The following is a 24,179-nucleotide window of genomic DNA, read 5'->3' as shown; positions in this document are numbered from 1 at the left end:
AAGATCTCTGTTGGCCAAAATGCCATAATGTCTAACTTTACTATGAATATTTGAAAAAATTATCTAGGTGTATACTTCTCAAAAATTGATCTTATACCCAGATGAGTGTTGAATCTTAATTAAAAATGTTTTGCATCTTTAATCTCCAATCTCAGAAGCATGAACACATTCTCATAAAAGTAACTCCTTTTGTCATGAAGACTCTGCATAAAATTCTTCATTTAATAAATGTTTAAATAGCCCATTTTTCATTGAAGAACCAGAAGAAAGTATATTGAACTTTATTATGTTTCCTATTTACAAGGTAATTGGTGGTAATTCCATTTGAATTCTAATCCCTGTATTTAATCTAAGGTTGTTGATTTTTTTAAAATCTTTTTCTGTGTCCGAATTTGTTGTTTGCGGGGTGGACGTGGAAGGTGATCAAGAAATCAGACACAATTGATGTTGTGTTGTTACAAACACACGAGAGTGTTTGTAATCATATCTAAATCTTGTAAGACTGGAGAGTTCTTGTAAGTATTTATTATCACAGCAAATAGTAGTTCTAATCAGTATTTCTGAATTATGATGTAGTGTAAATTATCATTGACTTTTAAATGCAAAATGTGAGAACATGGATTCTTCATTTTGCTATTATGATATTACTTAATTAGTAAGCCAAACTCTCTACAAATACAAAGCAGATTGTTTTTATCTTGAAATTTAATCTCTATTACTGTTAATCGGGATTACAGAACCATAATTTTCTGTATTTTTACTGTATGTATCGCCCAAGATTTTCATTTAATTCATCTTCACTACAGTTAAAATGAACAACTTTAGGCTTTGTACCATTTTAAATGTAGTTGGTTTAATGATAGTTGCAATTATACAACTGCTGTGCAACAGGCTTGTGTTATAAACCATCATTACATACCATGTACATATGAATATGATACATATATTTTTCATCTATATACTTTAAATTAAAGCAATTTCACAGAAACGTAATAATTCATTTGAGAATTTATAAGTGAATAGTTTTCCTGAACTCAAGAAAAGAGTTTGTCATAGACCTTTCTTGAACCTGATTAAAGCTGTTATGGGGCCAACTCCATGTCTAGTTTGAAGTAGAATAGCAATACAGCAAGAAGTAGCAAAGCCAAACAGCTTTTCAGGTATCCATGTGTATGATAGAAATTACCTTTCCAAACAGAATTTAGAAGATGCATTTTCATACATGCTTCTCTGGACTGAAGTATGCATTATTCAAGCAGATATGATTTGCTGAAAATAGTGACGGCTCTAGTTTGAGATTAGAATTTCAAAATATTTCCTTTGTTCATGCATAATATTCTGAGACTTGATGCATCATTTTTTATTAGTAGTACTATTAAAAATTCAGACATTTTATGAGATGTGTATGTTTGCAAAGTGTTTTTGGAACACAGCAATTTGCTTTACAGCTAAGAAGATAATACCCTAATACATTGCAAATGCAACTGCTTGTTCCTGTTTCAACTGGGAAATGAAAATGCAATGAAACAGAATTCCATTTTGATAGCACTGATTACTCCATAGGCAGTTTAACTTTTCAAAACCAGTTTTATAACATTCACACCTGGTTCTATGTCAAAAACATTTAACATGAACTATGTTTTAAAGTAATCTCTCAATTGCCTTGAACACACTGACTACCATATCAGCTATAAGTAAGTAATACCAAGAAATACACTATTAAGTCCTCAGTGAAACATAAATTGAAAGCCCACTTATTTTAGCATTAAAATTTATTTACTTCCTGTAATGATATTTCAGACTACCTAAATTCTAGGTATATTTTTATACAATGTGATTCTGAAGCAGCACAAATAACATATGAAATATATGCATTTTAGTCAAAATTCTAGATCATTAGGTTATTTAAGTCATTTTTCATTAAATCCTATATTATCCTAAATACATCAAAAGTTTTTAAGAGCCGTTATTGAAACATGGGCTGTCACTTACACTGATATATAATGAGTAAGAATGTGGCAGGTCTTTCTCTTTTTGATTTCTGACACATTTTCTGTTAATTTCTTTTCCTTACAGAGCTAACAACTTTGATGGGTATAAATTAGTAACATCACAGTACTTGTAATGACACTCACTTTTAGGTGGCTAAGCTATCATCAGCTCTTAAAACTATTTAGTATTAGATTATTTGCAATTATCCTTTGGTTTCCTGAACCATAAGTATGGTTGCAGGACAAGGAGGTCCCCAAACATCTATGTCTGAAATATGAAATCTGCCCCTGTCTGTTTTTACAAAGATTTTGTACTTTTTCAAAACAAAGCCAACAGCCTAAATAAACATATATTAAAAAAACTTCAGCGGGGGGGAAGGGGAATAAAACACTATTTTACACATTGAAAGAAAAAAAATATCTAAATTCAAAAAAGTGCATCATCACAATTATTTTGATAATTCATTTTCATTTTCTTTGTGAATCAAAAATAGCCAGATTTTTTTACAGTACAAACAGTACAGTACAAGTATAAATTAATCTGAAAGTAAGAGAAATTGTTTTGATTGCATAGCTGATTCTGCAAATTATGAGCTACTAAGGAAATTCCTTGACAAAAATTCATTATCACAGTTTTTATATTTATTGTTATATATTTTGATACTATGCATTTACATATTAAACTAAAAATTTACATATTAGGGAGGCAGGAGTTTTTTACAAATTTTTAAACCAGATTATTAAACTGAAATAATATATATCAATTTCTTTGTCCATAATGCCCTCCACATAATTTTTATGCATACAGATTTATTTCAGGAAAGATTATAAATCTAATTAGGGATCATAGAGAATATTTCAAATTATTATTCCCTGAAATAAAGTAGTTTGCTTTATATCTTGTCATGCCATATGCAGTAGGCTTTCATATTTTCAAAAGTGATGTTTGCTTTCATTAATTAATAAAATAAAATTTTCAGAAACCCTTTAGTACATGAAACACTGGAGAGTGAGAATCAGACCTGTAAATTGAAAAGCACAGTAAATGTAAAAGTCTCAATACCTGCAAGCTTTCTTAATTGAAGTTAGATCAATCCCATACATCCGTCCCATTTCAGAATTATTTTAGGGTTTTTGAGTTTTGAGACATTTGAGAATAGTGTTTCATAAAATATGACACAAGTTTTGATATCTTAGTTCATGGTTTTTCTGTTTGTTTTGCTGTTCTGTTTTTTTGCTTATTCTATCGTCTAAGTTTACAGTAGAACTGAGTGAGAAATAACCTTTTCTACTGTGTTGATTTGTATGTCTTGATGGAATAGGGTCATGTGTTATCTTTATTTTTTCATTGACCAGAAACTGCAATTTAAACTGAACAAACCCCAGAAAGCTCTGTCTGAATTTGCATTTGAAGATCTCAGTATTTAAGTACATTCTAAATTTTAGTGTTGGTTTCCACATAATGATGAAATAGATGATTTTCAGTTATTTCTGTAAACTATTTTACCTGTGTTTTATAATGCACATTATTTTCCAGGCTTACAGAAAGCCAAATATCTTAGTAAAGTGTCATGTATTCGATACGTTTTGGATATTCCTTTTATACCAATGATTACTTCTTACAAAATGCCTTAGATGCTATGATCACTTCCTTGGTTTCAGGAGCTGATGCTGTGGAAGCTCAGTGTAAGAGATTTGAAGTGAGAGCAAGTGACAGTGGAAAAGTATTGTTTTCTGCAGATGAAGATGAGATTGTCATTGGAGCAGACAGACTGAAAGTAACAGGTATGTTAATAATTAAGACTCTAAATGGATGTAAACATATATTTTTTAATACCTCTGGTAGTAATTAAACTATCAATCTTCTATAAAATTGTAATCCAAGAAGAAAACGTCTTCTCATTATCAGTGATTGTTTAACCAGCCAGAAGATACTACATTATCTAAATATCAATTCTTCTAAAGGTAGATTTGAATTTAAACTCTGCAGGAACAGCTGTGGTAAAAATCACACTTACCATTGTATTTTGGCTTTTATATTTTACCACTAAGCATTGTTTTTTGATATGTTTGCCATTTGTTTAGGTAATGCTCCTTGGAAATGATAAAAAATATTCTATATGGGGACCTTTGTTTTTTTCTGTATACAAAATATCAAGTCTAACTTCCATATGAATTAAGATTTCATGAGGCTCAGCTGAAAAACCTTGCCTCGATTTGGCTATATTAGTTTATAATTAAATAAAGCGTGCTGTTGTGGTTTCCCCACAGCCAGCAACTGAACCTTACACAACCACTCCTCCACCAGTGTGGATGGGGGAAGAGTATTGGAAGGGTGAAAATAAAAAAAAACTCATGGGTGGAGATAAAGACAGTTCATTAGGTAAGGCAAAAGTCACACACACAAGCAAAGCAAAACAAGGAATTAATTCACTGCTTTCCATGGGCAGTGGGGTGTTCATCAATCTGCAGGAAAACAGGGCTCCATCATGAATAACATGGAAATAGAGAATTATGCTGAATCCTGCTAAGGCTAAAACTTGGTCATAGTACTACAGACCAAGAAAACTTATTTAATGCACAATTGACACAGGAGAATTCAAAGCATCTATCATAAGTTAAATAATAAAACATCTTACAAATGGTGCTATGAATTAGATTCCTGCCACTGAGAAATGCATTCATAAATTATAGATGTCCAGAGCATTATTTTTTAATCAAATATTTGGCACCATAAGAATTAATTTTATCCAAAGATTGTGTGATACCTTTAAATTCTTTAGCAAACACATGAAAGCTGATGAGTCCCTGTGAGCAGCATCAATCAGACTGTATTACTCCACATGGCATGATATGACTGATGAAACCTGGCAGGAAATCATAATGTCAAACATCAACCAGAACTTTTTTTCTTTAGTTTATTTTTCTCAGGCTTCTGTTTTTTATTTCCATGGTGCCTTGGGGTGGATAAAGGAAAGGAATTATGGAAGAAGAAATAAAACAGAAGTTGAATTTTAAAAAGGGAAAATGAGATGTGCTTATTTGGAGATAAAGCTCTCACATGTATTTATTTAAGGGTGGTACTACAATGAAATTATTTTCTTTTCTTCTGTAGCAATCAATATTGTCTCTTTGGAAGCACTTCACTGGAAATATGTCCAATAAATGATTTATTTTAGTAATTAATTTTCAAAGTATGCCCATGGGCATTTGTAAACTACGAAAGCAATGTGGGATTTTTTTTATATTATTTTTCCCCCATTCACAAGATGCTTTTAATGCTTGGCTTTTAAAAGCAATCTATCATAAGTCAGTCTAAGAAGTTCTTGATTATTGAAAACTTGAAAGATTAAGCTGACAGCTTCTTGCTGATTACTTTTTGTAACATTTTTATTTGTAAATTTTTATATAGGCAGCCTATTCCAAGAAGAAAGATATAGTAGAAACAGGATAGTAATCCAGATATCAATTTATTTCCCAAATAAGAAAAATATAGAATCAGAAGTAGTACTTTTTGTTTTAGAGATATTGCAGTTACATATTTGTATATTAAGAGTCTCTCACTTTAAAATTTGGCAATTGGCTGGTTTAGTTTAAATTTCTTATTCTTCCTTTCATTGCTAATTTTGCTTTTTTTTTAAACTGCATTAACTCTTTTCTGCTTCATTACTCAAGGAACGAAAACGGGATTCAAATTTTGTTGGGGAGAATTGCTGGAATTGCAGCTGTTCTATTGTCCTTTTGCACAGAGATACCTCCTAATACCTAGTTTAAAACATTTCATAGAGCTGTGGGGGGAGGAAAGTGAAAGGCCTGATGAAGTGAGCATATTGTTAAAGAACTGGGGAAACAAGTAATAACAAGAAACACATTTTCTGGTGGTCTCACAGGTTCCTTTCTGCACATGGCTAAATCTTTCTCCATGTTTTATAATCACCCTGCTGTTCCAATGGATAGCATCTACAGCATCACAGAGGCTTCTGTCTCTCTGTAGCTACAAAACAAGAGTATCTCTTTGATTTTTACTGCTCTTATTTAAATCTTAATTCAAAATTTTCTACTCTGTTAGTATAGTTTGGGGTTTTTTTCTTTTTCTTTTTTTCTTAAAGCAAAGTTAGTTCGTTAGTAGCTGTATAAGGATGAAGGAACCTGGAACTCACCTTTTTTTAGTCAAACTGCACCTACTTTTCTTGACAATGTAAATGAGGTTTTTTCTCCTTGGTCTTGTGAGGTGGTTTTCTTGCTTAAGGCTGAACCCACATTATCAGAAATTCTCGTCTTTCCCATTCAACTTATACTTTTCTATCCAAATTTTGCAACCATTTTCTTTTTGAAAAGGGTATTTCTCTCTCTATGAAGTCAAAGAGGACAAGATAGTAATTTTACTCTAACTTTGTTTCCTACATGTTCCTTTGGTCCATAACATTCCTGCACTTTCCTATAACATTCTTTATTTAAACATGATTTTATCTCTGACCCTTCTTCTAAGACCCAAAAAAACTGTACTATATTTTTTTTTTGCAGGTTTACATTGCTTCTAAATAAGTTATACTTGCATGTGTGGCTTTTTATGTTTATTAATCACACTTTAAAAGGTAAAGCAAATCTAGATTTGAAAATTAAATGAGATAGGTTGTCAATCAGAAGCCATTACTGTACTGCAGTCAAATCCAATTATGTTTTCTAGATGTAGGAAATCAGCTATATAATTTTTTTTCTAAATAACATAGTCTAAATTGTTTGGAAAATACTACTTACCTTTAAAGAAATCTAAATTATATTGTTTTCTACTATTTTCTTAATTACTGGATTATTTTCTTTCTTACTGCTGCAAATCTGGGTGGTATAGCCTGTGTTAGCACAGCACCTGAATTCCTTTCTGGATAGAACAGAAATTTTTTTATTATGATAATTAATGTGTCAACAGTAATAACTTTTTCTCTAAAAATAAATAAGGAGCTACTTAGAAATTTGTCAGTTTTAGTTTTACCAAAATTTTAATTATGTAATTTATAATTTTTGGAAACAAACTTTTCACATACATGAAATTACACGTCTGTATTTTATGACCTGATGTAATTGGTTGAAGATCGCTTTTTTCCTGTATTTCAAACATAAAAATAGTTCTCACTGAGGGAATTGCAGTTGTACAAGTGTTTGGACATTGTTGCTAGCAGTACTAGGAGAAACAAAAAGACATAAAAAAATTTGGTGGTCATTGGGACTTCCTAAGACCCTTCTTTGTCAAATAGCAGAATCATGTAGAAAAATGAAAGTTGGAAAAGGACAGTAGAGTACATCCTTTGGCAACTTTCTCAGATTAATAGAAGGATGTATATAGGTCAAAACTGCTTTGACACCAAAACAGTGTCAGGAAAAAATGTGAAGGGCTGCAAGTATGTTTTTCATTACAGTGAAGGATATGCTTACAGTGGGTTCAGTCAGGCTTTTGATCAGTCATTGACTTCACTAGATGAAAGATGAGAGCCTTGATATTTCAAGGAAGCTTCAGAAGGTTCCAGCACACTTATATTCTGATAATATTCTAATAATAATCAGAATTAATATGCAGAGGAGTGCATCAATACTTCAGTTTTGATTTTAAGATTATGCTGCATGACTGGGAGTCTGCAGGTATTTGAAATATAGAAAAGTCTTCCAGGGTAGTTAAAAGAAAATTATAAAATAGAAATATGGCTTATGGCTATAAAAAGAAAATATGACAGAATTATGAGGAAATATATGTGAATTGCAAATTAGGTTGGAGAAGTAGAAATAAAATATTTATAAGAAGTACTGAAATGTAGAAAAAAGCTTATTATTTGATGTACATGATTATTACAGTAGACTTATATCTAGTGCATTGAGACACTGAATAGGAATTTCAGTATGAATGGGAAAGAAGATCTTGTATTTGTCATGTTCAGTGGGTGGATTGTCCTTCAGGACAGATAGAGTTTGGAGAGTTGAGGTGGCATAAGATGAAGGGAAGCACTTAATCATTTTTAAGGTGGCTTATGGAGCCAAATTATCTGACCACAGTAAAACTGCTGTATTTGATGTTGCACTAAAATTTAATCCTTTAAGCAGATATGCCAAATTCTTGGTATTCTGAACACTGAATGAACCCAAATTCTTTTACCATCATCTGTCAGTAACAAAAATGCATCACACACACAGGATTTCTGTGTTTTCTGAGTAATGAGTGCCTTAATATGTACTCCAGTGATGAATAAGGTTTCTGATAAGCTTATTTAGGTCTCAAGAAAGCACTTAATGTCTACTCTTGCCTTTAAGGGAGCTCTGACTGAAAGATATTATTGTGGCAGTCAACTTTGACAAAACAACCTGTCAGGGCATGACTCTGGAAGTACAACTACAGAGCTGATTACAATCGCAAAGATATATATATATATATATGACTCCAACTGTCTATGAACTGAAAGCTTTATGGCCAGGCTACAAATGGTGAGAATAAGTAAAGAACTAACTAACTAAATAAATAAATACATTTTTTATCCAGGACATTGCCTAAATATATCTTCTATTTTGGGTTAGATTGCATCCAACCAGCTCAGATTTCAAGCAGTGTGTGCTTACACCAGCCTGCAAACTGTGTAGATTACTGGAGGAATACATTAACCTAAGGATAATAACAATTTATTGGCAAAAGAAAGATTTTTATTTAAAAAATATGTGGAAGGAAAAGAAGAATTGGTCTCAGAAACATATGTAGTTGTGAAGGTGAAATAAGTCTTGGTAAAATACTTTTTTCTGAAAAGGGAATAAACCAAAAAGCAGACAAATGTGCAAACAGTTCTGTAGGAGCAGGGAAATGTGTTCAATTCCTCTACAGCCATTTCAGTGAATATTAATCTGGGCTGTTCTGTAGACTGAGACATAGAAGAAGCCAGTTTATAGTCAGGCAGAAGAAAGGAAAGGAATAAAAAGAAAATCTCAAACAGCTAAGTAACACTCCTTCAAAATAGAGATAGAAGAAAATATCTCCTACCTCGAGAGTCAGCCTTCTAATCCATACTTACTGAATAACTTTCCTTAAATAATCGACTTTTTTTCCCCTTTTTTTCATGATAGCATCAGTTACAAGGGAAGACCGATTTTAATCCTTTCCTCTCTTTCTGGGCTGTAATCTATTTAAATCTATTAAATAGGTTTTATTTTTTTAAAGCTGATTCTGTTCTTGTCTGAGCTGTTCCCTTGCAGAATGCAGCCTGCACTTTTTCAAGGTTAGTGGAGATAATTTTCCCTGCTCTGGTACAGAGCAGCATCAGTCCAGCTGCAGGTTCAAACTTACCAAGTGAATCTGATTTCAGGTTAAGCCTTGAACACCAAGATTAATCTACCGGATATTTGTGGCCAATGTAAGAATTAACACTTTTAGGAAAAAGTGCCAATGTTTTGGCATTATATTCCTAATCATACTTTACCCTTCCTGTTGGAGGACTGTGTAAAGTCTACAGATGCAATTTAAAATAGTTCTGGTTTGAGGCATCTGAATTACAAGATACCAGGCAAATCCACATGACCTAGGGAAGGGTCAAAGCTCAGCAGAAAATTGCCCCTCTATTAGTAAGCTAACTCTTAAATCAAACCAAAACAACTTCTTTGGAAAACACACACTAAATATTCACAAGGTTTGAATGCAGGAACCAGGTATTAATTGGGTTCAGATTTTGCAGCAACATTCTAACTGTTAAACCTGAACTAAGTCTGACACTCACATGCCCTCAGGCTTTGTAGTTTTGAAAATGCACATTTAAATTGCAGCAGCCAGACCCATTTCTATTTTTAAGATATAGCTATTCACAGGAGGGAAAGGTGAATCATAAAACAGCTCCAACATTCTTATTTTCCTTTATTGTTTTTTGCCTTAAAGAACTTGCTTGTGGTTTATTTATGTCTGTAAAAAACAAAATCTGTTGTTGGAGATAAGGGTCAGGCTGCAGAACACTACAGGATTTCAGTTCAATAAAAAAGGACACTTGGTTCCAAATTCTCATGCTATAATGGTGACACTACAGGCCAAAAATATTTTTCTTTGTCCTGGAGCAGTATTCTCATTGGGCACTAGAAGATGAAATAATTTGGGTTTCAATTTGTAAAGCTTTCAGAATAGGAGAAATACTGCTACATTTTTGGGAGATACTGTAGGCATCTGACTTTTCACTACAAATATACTGATGTACCTCCTACTGCAAGACATGTAATACACATCACAGCTGCACTTCATTTTCTCTGAATTATATTACCAACCCCTAAAAAGTGTCTTTTTTATTTTTTTATCCAACCTTAAGCAAACTTTTCTCCTAACTTTACGCACAAGCTAATGTATTTAGTAACACAAACTGCATGGTGAGATTATACAGGCATTTGTAATGACATATATCATACTTCACAAAATTGCATGAACTGGCTCTAAATTTAGATGGAAAGTAGCAGAAGGCCTTTAATGAAGGTGCTGTTTGAGTCCATGGCAGTCACAGTTTGATACAAAGCCTTAGTCAGAGGAAAGGTTATCATTTTGGTAGTTAACATCTTGGACTTCACTGTTTTCCCTAGACCTGTTTATAAAGCAGGTATGCAGCCAAAGCTGTGAAAAACAAGATTCCAATAATGTTTGGTCTGTAATACATTTCAAATCTTATTCATAGCAGACTTCTATAAGCTAAGAATAATTTCGTACACAGGAAGCAACTCCAGAAAAAAAAAATATATTTCAACCAAAAAAATATGGCCTGCAGCTTTCAGCCTACATAGTGAATTTAAATTCCTATTCTCATTGTGGCTAATGATGAGTTTAAATTTCACAGTGTCTGACAGCATTAAATTCAGCACACCAAGACACAAACATAATAGGCCATCATTCTGGCTGTAGAAAAATATCATCAGTATATATAGGACTTTGTATTTGAATTGTGTATAACAACGTGGCTTTGTTCAAGGTTCAGAAAGTATGTAAGTATGTATGTGTTAAGAAGTTTAAGAAGTATAGATAGAAATGCTTAAAAATTCAGAATAGATAGTGTAGATTCCAGAAGTAAGAGTGGTAAAAATCAAAACATATTCTATGAAAGACATGAAATTATCTCTGGTAAAAATTATCTCACAAAAATAGAATGAAGAAAAAAATTCAATATCCAGGCAGAAATGGATGCATGTGAAAGCTATATAACTGCTCTAAGATTCAAAATAAATTATTATTTGTATTTCATGGGTATTGAAGACAAACAACATTTGTGGCAATGTTCACCACCAAACCAAAAAAATGAAACAGGTTAGGCTTTTGATAAAGAAAAGGAATCATCTAATGCATAGGGCCTAGTGAAAACATTTTGGAATATTTGGGGGCCTCTTTTTCCTTTCAAGTTCAAAAGACTTTTAACTACAGAGATAGACATCTATTAGGGAAAAAAAAATAAAAAAGAGAAAATATCAAGATTGTACAAAAGACAAAGAGATTGTAAGGATGACAAGTGTTGAAAAAGTAATGTGAGAAATGCTGCTGATCAGTGGGGAAGAACTTAGAATGTGAAGGTGAAAAGAAATCTTAAAATTATTTCAAATGAAAACATTCCATTGTCCAAAGTTATAGGGAAAGACAACAGCAAAACAAAATCAAATGACTTCTAGGGGTCAATTTTCAAATCTCAAAGAAATTAAAAATAATATTTAAAGGTGTCCCCAGAAAAAGTTAGAAAGCATTTTGATCAAAGGTCAAGAGAATAATGTGAAACAAGAAAATCAAATATGAAGCTAGAATGTGTGAATGGGAGTAGGCTCTGCAGATTTTCTCACCTATTCCACACTGGCAAGGTCATCTTCAAAGAGCTTAGTCCTGTTTGATGCACCATTGTTCAGTAAACAACTGGATAGAATCTACATCCATGAGGCTGATTAGTTGCCCACAAGAATTATTTCTGAGGAAGAAAGAAGAAATTTGTGCTGCATAGTTTGAAGAAAAAATCTCAAAGAGAATTTCATATCACTCTTGAGGCCCTGAGAAACAACCTGTTGAAAAACAAGGGATGCTATCTATCAGTTAAAAACCAGAAACCAAAAATAGCACCCAAACTAAACCAAAAATACTCATCCCCAACCAATTAAAAACAACCAAAAGCCCCTCAAAACACCTCACAGCAACTAATCAACACTAATCTTTTAAGTGAAGCAATTGAGGAAGAGGGAAATAATTTGACTGTAGAGAATGTAGAATTTCCTTCATTTTTATTTCAGAGCTAATTATATCATCTGTCGAAGAGGAACTTGTTGGTCTTGATTTGGTTTTGAACTTAATGATCACAGAGAGGAATAAGCCTTAGAAAAGTTCAGATATTTCCTTTTTATGTCTAGTCACAAGTCATCTAATATAAATTCACTACATTTTTTTCTTTCTAATCTTAGTTCTTACTGACATATTAGATACAGTCCTTTCCATTGTAGTTTTATTTATAATCTTTAAGTGTTTTTTTTAAGCTATAACACATTAGTCAGAATGAAATGTGGGCAGCACAACCCAAAAATTGGAGATTAGAACATGATTTGCACCTAGGTTAATTGCTTCTGGGATGTATTGTCAACTTCACTTTTGACTAAAATTTGGTACACTGAGGGAAAGATAAGAAAGCTGCATAAATAAGCACACTTTGCTACAAGAAAGGATAGAATGAATGAGCTTAGCAAGGTAAAGCAATCAGAGGAAGGGTCTTCTCCTCAGAAACTCATTTGTGCTGTAGCTGGTAGCCCACATTAAAACCTACGTGTCCATGATTCCTGATATTACACACTACATTAATTGTTAAACTGAACTGAATATGAATAGCATAAATTTTACTGGTTTAATATATGAAGAACACTTGTACTGAGCCTGACAACACTAATATCAGTAATGGGTATAGTGGGATATAATTATTTACCTCTTCCTCCTTAGAAAGCATTAGAATTCTGTTTTATGATAACTGTTCTCTAGCACATATCTTGATTTTCATTGAAGCGATAAGGTTTGTAAAACATTTGAACCTTCTTTTGTGATATGCAAGCACTACTAGAGTAGATCTGAGCACACATATACACAGGCACACATGCATAATCATGCACAAATACCTTCCAGTCCTTGCAGGCAGCCATATCACTTCACTAATGTCAAAATGTCATTTAGCCCATTTCCCTTAAGTCTCATCATTCTAAACCAAGATGATTCATAAAGGGTGATCAAAATGACAGCAAGTACTATAGGTTACTTACAGCATAATAGGACATTTTCCTGTCCTTTATCTACATCACTGTCTGCAAAGTGTGTTGTGTTGGTCAGAGGTGTAGAAACCAGCAGTTTAAAAAAATAGTTTAAAAGTACTTGGATATCATGACACGACCCTAGATGATTCCAAGCTCAACAAAGATACTGGAAGTAGCCAAATACTAGATTCACTTGAAAAATTCCTGTCCCAAGTTATGGTTAAAAGCATGAGGTATGACTGGTAGTTGCATCTGAAAGTGTTTTCTCATCAAATATCAAACAGAAATAGCTTTTTTGAAAAGTATTTATTTTCATATCAAGCAAGACAATTGTATTATTTTTGGTTTTTTATCCTAGCAGCATTACCAAATGATGGGCTACTTTTTAGATCTGTTTTTACACTCTCAGTGTAGAGCAGAGAAAATGCAATAGAAAAAGCCTACTGTGCTGAAAGAGTATCTATCAATAAGTTTGTTTCATGTTTTAGCTGTCAGAACTGGTTTCAGGCTTTTTATAGTTCCAATTTTTTTTCTTGTCACTGTCATTCTTGGCCTTTCCTCCCTGGTTTGTATTTAGATTTACAAAGAAAGGAAAAGACAATTAAAATTTCTGAATTTGAAGTTTTAATGAAAACATTTTTTTTCCTTCTTAACAGCAAATCTAACAGTGACTCAGAACAATTTCATTTAGACAAAAAAAATAATGAAAAAAATTATATAGATACTAAAATTTTATTGTAAAACAAGAAAAGGAGCACAGGGAGTATCCTGCTGGAAAAAAACAGAATATATTGCTTACAGTGATGTCTAGAGGCTAGAGGGAGACTAAAGGACAAGGAAGATTAAATCTAAAAGAAGTATATTCCTTTGGAAGGTCTGAGAATAAAAGAATAGAGGTTTTCCCAGTCATGTTCTCTTCAGTGTAAGCTGAAAGCTGGAGTGGTGATCATCATGACAGTTTATTAAGAGGATAATAGAGAAATATCTCTTACAGTTCATCTGAAGAAAACGCAAAATAAAATATATTTTCTTATTGCCTCTTATTTCCTCTCTCTGAAACTAGTAAGGCCTCTTGTTGATAGCTGGACAAAAGAAATTAATTTTTTATGTGTTTTTAACTTAAAAATTATAAACAAAAAATACTAATTTCATGATAACTGTCAAATTTTAAGATATTGTCTTCCCTAGGAATTACTGTCCTGGCGCCCAGGACTCAGTTTTCTGTTCTGAAAATGCCTGAAAATAATGTACTTTAAGAAGGTGTGAATAATAGGTTTCTCTGGTGGCTGACCATACCAAATTTTCATGCAGCAGTAAAGCCTGCTTTGCTAGTTTGCTACATGCCTTGGTATGTAGCAAGGCAATGGAAAATGTTTAAATCTTAAAAGTCTGAATTTATGATTGGTATGTGAAAGGTGAATTTATGATATTTTTATTGCAGCAGTGATGAGTGTGATTTTTGAGTCTCTCCTGACTCACAAACAGTAAAAGAGCAAAGACTAGACAAAGGTTTTGCCACAAGACTCACAGCAGGCTGGACTGTTGAAAGATTTGCCAAGTAATCTGAATTGTGGTCATACTCTGAGTCCTGGATACTGCTCCTTGGTGATATAGAAGGAACTACTGAGACTGGGAATGATAAATTACTCTGTGACCAGCTCAGTCCCATCTTGGAAATAGAGTAGTAGATCTAGCAGTAAATTACTGCCATAAACCCTCTTTCTACAGCATCTGCAAGGCATGTGGCACATCTCTTGTGGTTCTTGCCTGAAAAAAATCTGAGTCTTTGGCAAAAGATGCATATTTCAGCCAACTTTCCCACATTGCACTATGCTTTAGTATCTTGTCCTTTCCTGCAGAAAAGGCTGTACTGCAGAAAAGGTTAGTACATATAACAAATAGGCACATGTTTGTTAATACAGCCATTGGTGGTTTACAGTCACTTCAGCTAACTGATTTGAAATACACCTGCTTCCATTTTGTTGCTAAATTAACAGCATAGCTTCATGGCTATGCAGACTTGAAGGTGAGAATATTAAGTAACAAAATTACTGTTCCATATTCACACTTCTACTCACAGATGCAGAATTTCCATTTAAAGCTGCAATAGTTACCTAATTCCAGGTTTAAATGTGCTGTATTCATCTATGTAATTTACTTTTAGAGAGGAAACCAGAGCATTAATAAAGAGCAGGAATAGGAATTCATAACAGGTTATAATCACTACTGCTAATATCAAATAGAAACATTTTAACAACCTTGTAAGGAATTAATGTTATAGCTCCATTTTATTTATTGTATCTGAAAAATTAAGACTTTCAATAATTTGGGATACTAGTATTTTTGTTAAATTTTGGCCTAATAGGTACTGAAATGTATTACATCCAAATATCCCTGGTTTTGCATTGTAAAAATGCATGAGAGGATTCATCACAGATTTTAAATTTTGCATTTATTTAGAAGTATTTGGAAGCATTTGAAAACTTTCTAAATACATACTCTGTATTTGCATATGATGAGCTTCTACAGGGTGCACAAATGTACTCATCTAAATATATATCAGATATATATGTCTGATTATAATTTATCAATGGCATGCTAATTCCAATACAGTAAAAGATACTATAGTACAGCTATTTAAAAAATCTGGATAATTGTCCTGCTTCTTTGTGACCTCCTTAGCATAAATAAAACAATTTACTAAAACGTATGAATGCAGCAGGAATTATCACATACTCATAGCAATTCTTCAGCATGTTACAGTAATGTCAAAGAGAAAAGAAATAAATGCACATTTCCGTGTGCCACAGAGAATTTGCCTTTAAAAGGTAAATATGGTACCCTATGAAGCAGTTAAAATGCTTGGATGACTTCTGATATGGCTAAAGATTTCCAAGCACAATTTTTGCAAATTAGATAACATTCAAATCATCAACTGCTGACAAGGTGTTGAAGGCAAAAGCTTCAACGTTTTTGGGTTGTCTGCATTGCTGCTCTAGTCTCAGACATTATCATTAGTAACTGACCTGTAAAGATTCCAATTTCTCCATTTTATTTACAGATAAAATATAAGTAATCTATGTTCCTCATTTCGACAACTAGTGTGATGGCTCTACTTAATGGACAAATTCCTGATAAATTCCTCTGATTTTTTAACGTTTCAAAATCAAACTATTTATGAAATGTCATCACTGAAGGAAAAATGCCCCTTACTTTTATCAATGACTAATCATAAATTATTTTATTTTAGAGCTTTTTGAAGGGCTGAGCTTGATTATCTTGGAGGTCTTTTTCAACCTTGTGATTGTATGATTTTATGAAATTGGATAGACATTCCTGGCTAGGTTTTGTGGCTGTGCAGATGTATTTTCCAGAAAGCTTCAAAATGGGAAATTATTCCTGTAATTCCTATAGTTCTGGAAACTGTGTGAGAAAAAGTTTTCTCATTCTCCCATTCTGTACTTGGGATAGCCAAGTTTATGTACAATTCCTACACATTCCAGGGGAATCCCCTGGTTATGAAGCTATTGACTGCTGTTTGATAGTCTTCTTATTCATGGATTCATTTGTTTTTCATCAGGGAAACAACAATTCTACTTTGAAACTCATTAACTATTCATTAGAGCATATGTCTAAGTGTTCCAAAATCTAAGTTTATCTACTACAACAAAATGAAAATGTAATCTTTTTTATTTATTAAATATGAAAATAATCCCATTAAAATATTATCTTTTGAATTTAGACAGAGACACTTTTTTGTGTCTGATGGACTATGATGGGCCCAAAAGAATTTACACAATTTTAAGAAAAGTACAAGTTCAGATTATGATTTACATGAAAAGATGATTAATTTTGAGGGGGAGGGTATTAGAAATTATTTACTATGAAATCTCAATATAAGCTTTAGGTCTATTCATATATCTAGCTGTTGTAAAGTTTCAAGGAGACTGGATCAATTCAAGCAGAAAATTATTGTATTTGATCATTTTTATTGTCATGCGTATCTCTGCCATACGTAATAAGGGGGAAAAGTAAAAGACATTACAGAAATTATTATGTTTTTAAAACCTCTTTTCTCTAAACCCCCTATATATATATATATAAATTTCATTCATGTTTTGAATGTTATATTAGTTTTGAGAAACTAATCAAATTTAATGTGAGTTCTTGGCAGTTTCATTTACATTTATTGGCTTTCTCATCTCAGAGGGAGCATTTAGAAAAGCCATTTCCAATTATTAATTGAATTATGTTACTGCTATTCTCAGTCTAGATCTTATTCAAATAGATTTACTTTTTCAGCAAAGTAAATCAAGTGGTAGACAAACATAGTTTTTGGATGTGGGCCTTCAAACAGTGCTATGGATAAGAAACAGAACAAACAGTTCCGTTTGCATTGCAAGACAAGAGGTGTCTCAACTGCCCACCATTAGGAATCTATGTTTCAAATGTTTGTACTTAATAAGTTAACATGCTATTTAAGAAGATAAATACTGACTGTTGCAATTTTGCAAGTATTTCCTGGAGTTGCAATTTGCTTTGATCAAAATTTAGCTCACTGAAGATGCTGAATTTTAATTTATCGGAGAACTTGTTCTTCTTATTTAAATGAAAGGCTTAGTAGAAGTTTTGCTTTAGTAAGGCTGCTTTACTAAAGAAAATATGCATTACAAATTAGTCATATTCAAGGGCTTTGAGTAATAAATCTAAATCGCTCCCTTTAGAATTTTCTTTTTAATAGCAACTTACCACTGAAGATTTCAATACACATACTTTAGTTTGTAAGTAAACAACTGCACCTTGTCAGGATGTACTACAGCCTCCTATCTATAATATACCTCACATATGGCCACATCAGTGTCATATCTGAAACCTTCATCATTTAACATGAGCCAGTTTTCCTTCTGAGGGAGTCTGCAAGATTGAAATGCCAACAATCATATCAGTCATATTTCCCAAAAATAACTTATTTCAATTTAGTCGTGTACACCTCCATAGCAAAAATAGTTAAATCTTATTTTTCAATACAAGCACCTAGCTAAATTACACTTCAAGTAACTTACAAAACTGGAAGTCTTGAAGAGATGCACAACCAACATGAAGGCCAGAAGCTGCATTCCTATTCATCCCAAAATGAGCCATAATAATGGGACTTTTACAAAAGGAGAAACCAAATTTTATGTCACCTTTTAATGATCATTGGTTTACATAGTTGAATATTTCTGGGATTTTTTTCCAGTCTGGCAGTGATTAGCTCTTCCAAGGCCTTATTGTTGAACAACATCTTTTGAAGTTCACAAAAAACCCTTTTTATCTATGTACACATGGTAAAGCAATTGGGAATTTTGTTTCTTATTGCAATTACATAAGAACATAAAAGTTCCAAACATAAAACACATAGTCTGTGTTTTTAAGGTCTCTTCAATGGTAAAAAATTTGATTGTCTATCCCTCTGTGAAATCTGTCAATGATTTAACTAATTAATGTGCAAGAAATAAAATTACAAATTTCAAAAATAAATATTTTACAAGCCCTTCTATAAAGTCTGTAACTTGGTGGACAAATTGGCATTTCAACCTACTACTACTACTACCTACCTACAACCTACAGTAATTCCTACTTGATATTTCTGAAAAACCTAGTGAAAGATCAAGATGGTAAAACTGAGCTGTGTCCATGATGTTGCAATGGCATGTAGTTTATACACATCAAAATGGTTCACAATTCCATTGTCAGGTGATTTGCTCACATGAATGATGTGAGGGAGTGGGATAATGGTAATATATGGGTCATTTTCCACAGCAAAATACTTTATTAGTTTTTAGTTCTTGCGTTATCAACTCTTCAGACAGCATTCTTTTCACAAAACAAAACAAAAACCACAGTACAACAAGCCTCCCTAAAAACCAGCCCAAAACTAAAAAAAACCCAGCTCAATCTTTTCATCCTAGTCACTTACAAAGCCACTGAAAGGTACCATTTTGTTATGTAAGCTAACTATTCAGAAAGTATGAAAGAGTTATTTGCTCAGCATGAACATACATAAGCAAATACAATCCAGAAGCAAATGCCAATGTTGCACCTGCATTTTTTTTATGACACTTGTCATTTCTCAAAGGCTGAATTTCAGAAACCCATAAGTTGATAAGAAATTAGTAGTGTACATTGGTCTTTCTGAATTCTGAATGTTCCATTTCAGAAGGAATATATCACTGTTTTTGCTTGTAGCAAAAGGGTAATTTTGATTTCCTCTGTGTCAAAGAAGTTTCTTAAAGGTCTGGTGTTTATAAATCAGCTATGCATGAAAAGGTTTCTCTATAAATTGAACTTTTGGCCTTTTACCTGATTTGTGCTGTTTACAGAGTTTCCTCTATCAGCATATATAATAACTGGTATTCTTTGATCTGTAATTTGGCTGCACAGATGCTCCTTTTTTAGTGAAGTCTACTTAAGTAATTTTTTTTTACTGGAAGCTGAAGATGTGAGTAATTTTGCTCAAACTTACAGTTTTGATCTTAGATCCTTTGCACCTACTCCGTGGCCTTGTGATTGTATTTCCTCTGAAAGGATTGCTTTTTATAGTTATCCATTCTAACTCATGTTCCTTTGAATTCAGTCCCCTAACTACTTCCTTTAGTGCTGTACTTGAAAGGGCCTTAAGGTTCCAGCCTTTCTTTTTTTTTTAAATTCCCTTTTTCTGTGCAATAATCTCTCACTAGAATTTCACTCATGTCAAAGTAGGTCTTGGCTATAATTCTGTAAGTGGGAATGCAGCTATTAGAACATCCTCTTATTCCTGTCAAAAGAAGTATTTTAACATTCTAACTTTTCAATTACATATATTTATTTAATTTAGAAAAAAATGCTATGGAATTTTAATTTGATTTTATAGTTATATTTATTTGGTTATATAATTAGAGGGTATGTTCATAGTAGCATTTCTTAAGACTACTGAACTCATGGTCCAACTTCTCATCAAATTACTACAGATTTCCATATAGTAAATGGAAAAAAAAATAAAAAAAGATAATATAATTTTTCTTCTGTATTTTTAGTAATGCTGATCATTTTCTATTTTCTTGATTTTACTGTTTAACTGTTGGAAACATGTTAGTAAATTTCAGTTGCTTGATCTTTTTCACCTTTCTTACAAAAACCAACATAATTGAAAGTGTCTGTTTTTATTCCAATATGTAATAAAGGAAATTGGAAATATTCTTTAACTTGTTGAAAGTTGTTGGGTTTTTTTAAGGATAAAGCATTTATGACAAGAGCTATTATACTTCTGCTTTTGAGGCTATATGAGAAGAAAGAAACATTAAGCTTGCATTTTCAAATAGCAAAAGGAGCATATGTGATTTGGTTTTGGCTTTAACTATATTTTATTTAATTGTATTAGTTTGTCTTTAATTCTACCTGCCTGGATTTTGAGTCTACCTGAAGAACTTGGTCTTTCTTTCAAATTTCTATTTTCTTAAGGAAGAAATGCCTTCTCATCTTTTAAAAAGCATGACGCTAAAAGTAGGAAATACTAAAGCTGGGTTATAGCCAGCTGACATTTAACTTTTATTATGCCTGATATTACCTTTGGCAATTCTGATTGATTTAATGTCAAACTCATACTAGAGTGAATTTTGTGCATCTTTGCATTGATAATGCCCTTTCAAATATTGCAGGCATGGTCTTTTCATGAGTAAAGACTGGCAACTCTGAATTCTACTCACTTATTTACATCTTCATATCCCATTGCCACCTTCAAAATTATAAAGAGCCCTTGGCATTGAAAGTATTTTCATTTTACTAATGAAAAAGATGAATGGAATTTGGAAACACACTCTTTGATTTTGGATATTCACCTTCCAGATAGTTTCTTTCTAAATGGGGATGAACTTTATTTTGAGTGACAAAAGGCCTGGCTATACAGAGTTGCTATTCCAGTCTTTTCAAGGAAAGAGAACCTCAAGTCATTGCCAGATTTAAAAAACAGATTCTGCACAGCACATTTAGGAATAATACTAGGGAAAAAGAGATGCTGGGTTTTTTCCTCCTGTGGTTTTCCATAGCAGTCAGCAAGCCTTGGTTATAGAAAGTGGATTTTATTATGGTTTTTTTATGTGTTCTTCAAAGAGCAGTTGCAATAAAGTTGTTTTCAATGTTCTTTGTCAGAATATTTGTAAAGATTTCTGGAGATAAAAAAATAGGATTTTAGTTCATTATTCTTCCTGTCTTCAATATTCCATGCTAGTAGACCACTTTACAACAAAGGTTCTGGGGAGTGGGGTAGGGTTGTTTGTTTTTTTTGATTGGTTGGTTGGTTATTTTTGGTTTTATTTTAATGAAGGTGGAGTTTAGAAAATTATTTCCAGATTGAAACTTGCTTAACTTTGTGGGTTTTTGCTTCTCGCTCAGGCTATTTTCCCTTTAAGACTAAAAAATAATGTTAGCAATTTGACATTTATAACCTCATTCTGCTTTCAAATCCTGGTAAGGGTTTGAAATTAAATATAATTGGTTAACTGTAAAAATATCTAATAGCTATATTCTTTAACATCCATAGTTCCTAAAAAATATGAAAAATATTTAAATATTTTAAGAATTGAAAATACTTTGTTGTAGTTTAAATTTTGTAGCAATTAGAATGATGCCTATGTTCTGTTGAGCACTTCTTGCAGACCCACTGTGAGATATTGTAGGTATATTTTTAGGTCTACCCAGAATTCAAGTCTCAGAGCAAAAGAAACCTTCTGCTGTTGAAATATAGCAATTAATTCAAGAATATTTAGTAATGAGCTATAGTTATCCCAGACAGTTTCTTTGATCTTATTTTGATAGAAGATTATTTTGATACAAGATAGAAAAATGCATTACCTGTTTTACAGATTCTTTGTATTCTTTTACCTTTGCTGGAGGTTCTCTGTTGGAAAGACTTTCACTCCACAGTACTAGGCCATTTGCCTTAAACAATGCCCAGTAAAACATCTTCAGAGAAGGAAAGTAAAATTTATATAGGTGGATGACACAAACAATGGTATTGGATAAATCAGTAAACAAGGATAGGCATGATGATTGTTCAGCAAGTGAAAAAGAGGAGGTAAACTTCAAATGCCTAAAAATATATGGAGGCTATTTCTATCTATTAAATGTAAAGTGAGTGGTGTAAATAATTTTTATGTGTTCAGTCCTTAGAGGGAAGAGGTTAGAGAAATGCTGATTTTATAGTGTTGTTCCCTACATATAAATTCCTTGAATTTTCTATTAATTTAACAAATAACAAAGTTCTTTATTTTTTGTCTTTTTCTCTCCCTTTTTTCATTTTCTTTCAAGAGATGCATTTAAAATTGATAAAAGAATTGGCTTTTTACAAATAACTTCAGTGAATGTTTACTAGAGTTCTAATGTTTTTAATTGAAGAGGAGTTTCTCAATGAAAAATCTTGGTTGTCTGATGAGAACTGTGGGATTACCATATTCAACTTGAAACTAGTAATATAAATCAAAATTCAGCAGAGAAGCAATTTAGATTTGGAAAATTTTTACCCATTTTTTTTGCCTGGATTTTAAATCACTGGTAGGAGATAGCTTAGTGTCCACTACTAACACAACCCAAAGCACATTCCATGAGAATAAAATTTTTCAATGAGAAAGATCTGATGAAAACAAACTCTGAAATTGCCAGATATCTAGACTGAGCCAGCAACTTCAGTCAAGCGACAGTTATCTCAAACTTCTAAAAGCTTAACATCTCAATTTAAGAGATAATAAACAGAATGCAAAATACAGCAGATATTTCTCTACCGTGTTTTTGCCACAAAAATTTATGATATTATTTCCATTCTCTGTAAAATATCTGTTCTCCAAAATATGAAGACAAAGGCAAGCCATTTCTGAGAAATGCATTTTAGATTTGTGAGAAAATGTTTCAGATTTGTATGTGAAAAAGCAGAAATACAGTGTTTCACAGAATTTTGGTCCAGATTTTGATATAAAAATGAAGATGTAAATATGAAGAAACATTTACAATTGTTATTAAAGGATTTAATCAGACATTTTTTCCTGATAGCATCAATTTGTGGTGATATATTTTAAATACATTTGTGGTTTTATTTTCCCAAGTAATTATACTGTATTTTATTTATGTATTTTAGGCACGGAAGGGGCAGTGTTTGGGCACTCTGTGGAGACACCCCATATCAGAGCAGAACCTTCCCAAGACCTCAAGTAGGTGTTGTTCAAAAAGTTGTTTTAAAATCAAGTGTTCTCCAAAAAAAAAAAAGAAAATAAAATCTAGATTAAAATAACAATATCTGTATAGTAATATATTTACTGGCTATTTAATTACTCATAGATACAAAAACACTGATAAACTCCAGTTTGTTCTAAAAAACTTCCACAAACTCCTTTGACATGAAATATAAAATACAGTGTTTTTTTATATATGACTTGCATCCCATAGTAGAATTCTTGAGAAATGTATTTTCCCTAGAGACTGGAATATCCAGGTGTTTCTAAGGTCCAACCTATGTAATATTTTTCAATAGCATCAGACCAGTTATTTCACTTCTTTATGAGCTGTTACAGAATATAGAGGTCAAGTTAAATTAAACAGTCCCTGATTTTTCCATTTAGAGGTGTTTCTGGGTTGTTTGGTTTTTTATACTAACCCACACACTTTTGAAAAATTCATTACCAAGTGAGGCTACATTTCTAAATGCAATTTTTTTTCTGTACATAGTGAAAAAAGTGGAGAAATCAGTAGATAGGTTTAAAATTAAAATATTAGGTTTAAAATTTATTAAGGAATCTGTAGCAAAGAAAACTTAGAAAGGTTTAAAGTGAAAGGTTTTTTTTAAGTGCATGTATGTGGACAGCTAAGTACTTATCTGTGATTTATATGGATATGTTACTTGTGTTACTCCCAGAAGAACTGGTGAGAAAT

At 32.4% G+C, this 24,179-nt stretch overlaps 1 protein-coding gene across 2 annotated transcripts in view; it reads left to right on the top strand.

Annotated features, from left to right (window-relative positions):
- The window catches only part of SGCZ (sarcoglycan zeta), a 397,649-nt gene that overhangs the window by 345,839 nt on the left and 27,631 nt on the right, over nucleotides 1–24,179 (top strand). For both annotated transcript variants that reach the window (XM_079307199.1, XM_079307200.1), the window contains 2 exons: nucleotides 3,654–3,776; nucleotides 23,389–23,461. In XM_079307199.1, coding sequence (XP_079163325.1) covers nucleotides 3,654–3,776; nucleotides 23,389–23,461 — 196 coding nt within the window. The remainder of the gene's footprint in view (nucleotides 1–3,653; nucleotides 3,777–23,388; nucleotides 23,462–24,179) is intronic.

Source organism: Erithacus rubecula (assembly GCF_903797595.1).
Source record: "Erithacus rubecula genome assembly, chromosome: 5".
Lineage (NCBI taxonomy): Eukaryota > Metazoa > Chordata > Aves > Passeriformes > Muscicapidae > Erithacus > Erithacus rubecula.
This window is presented reverse-complemented; position numbering and strand designations above follow the sequence as displayed.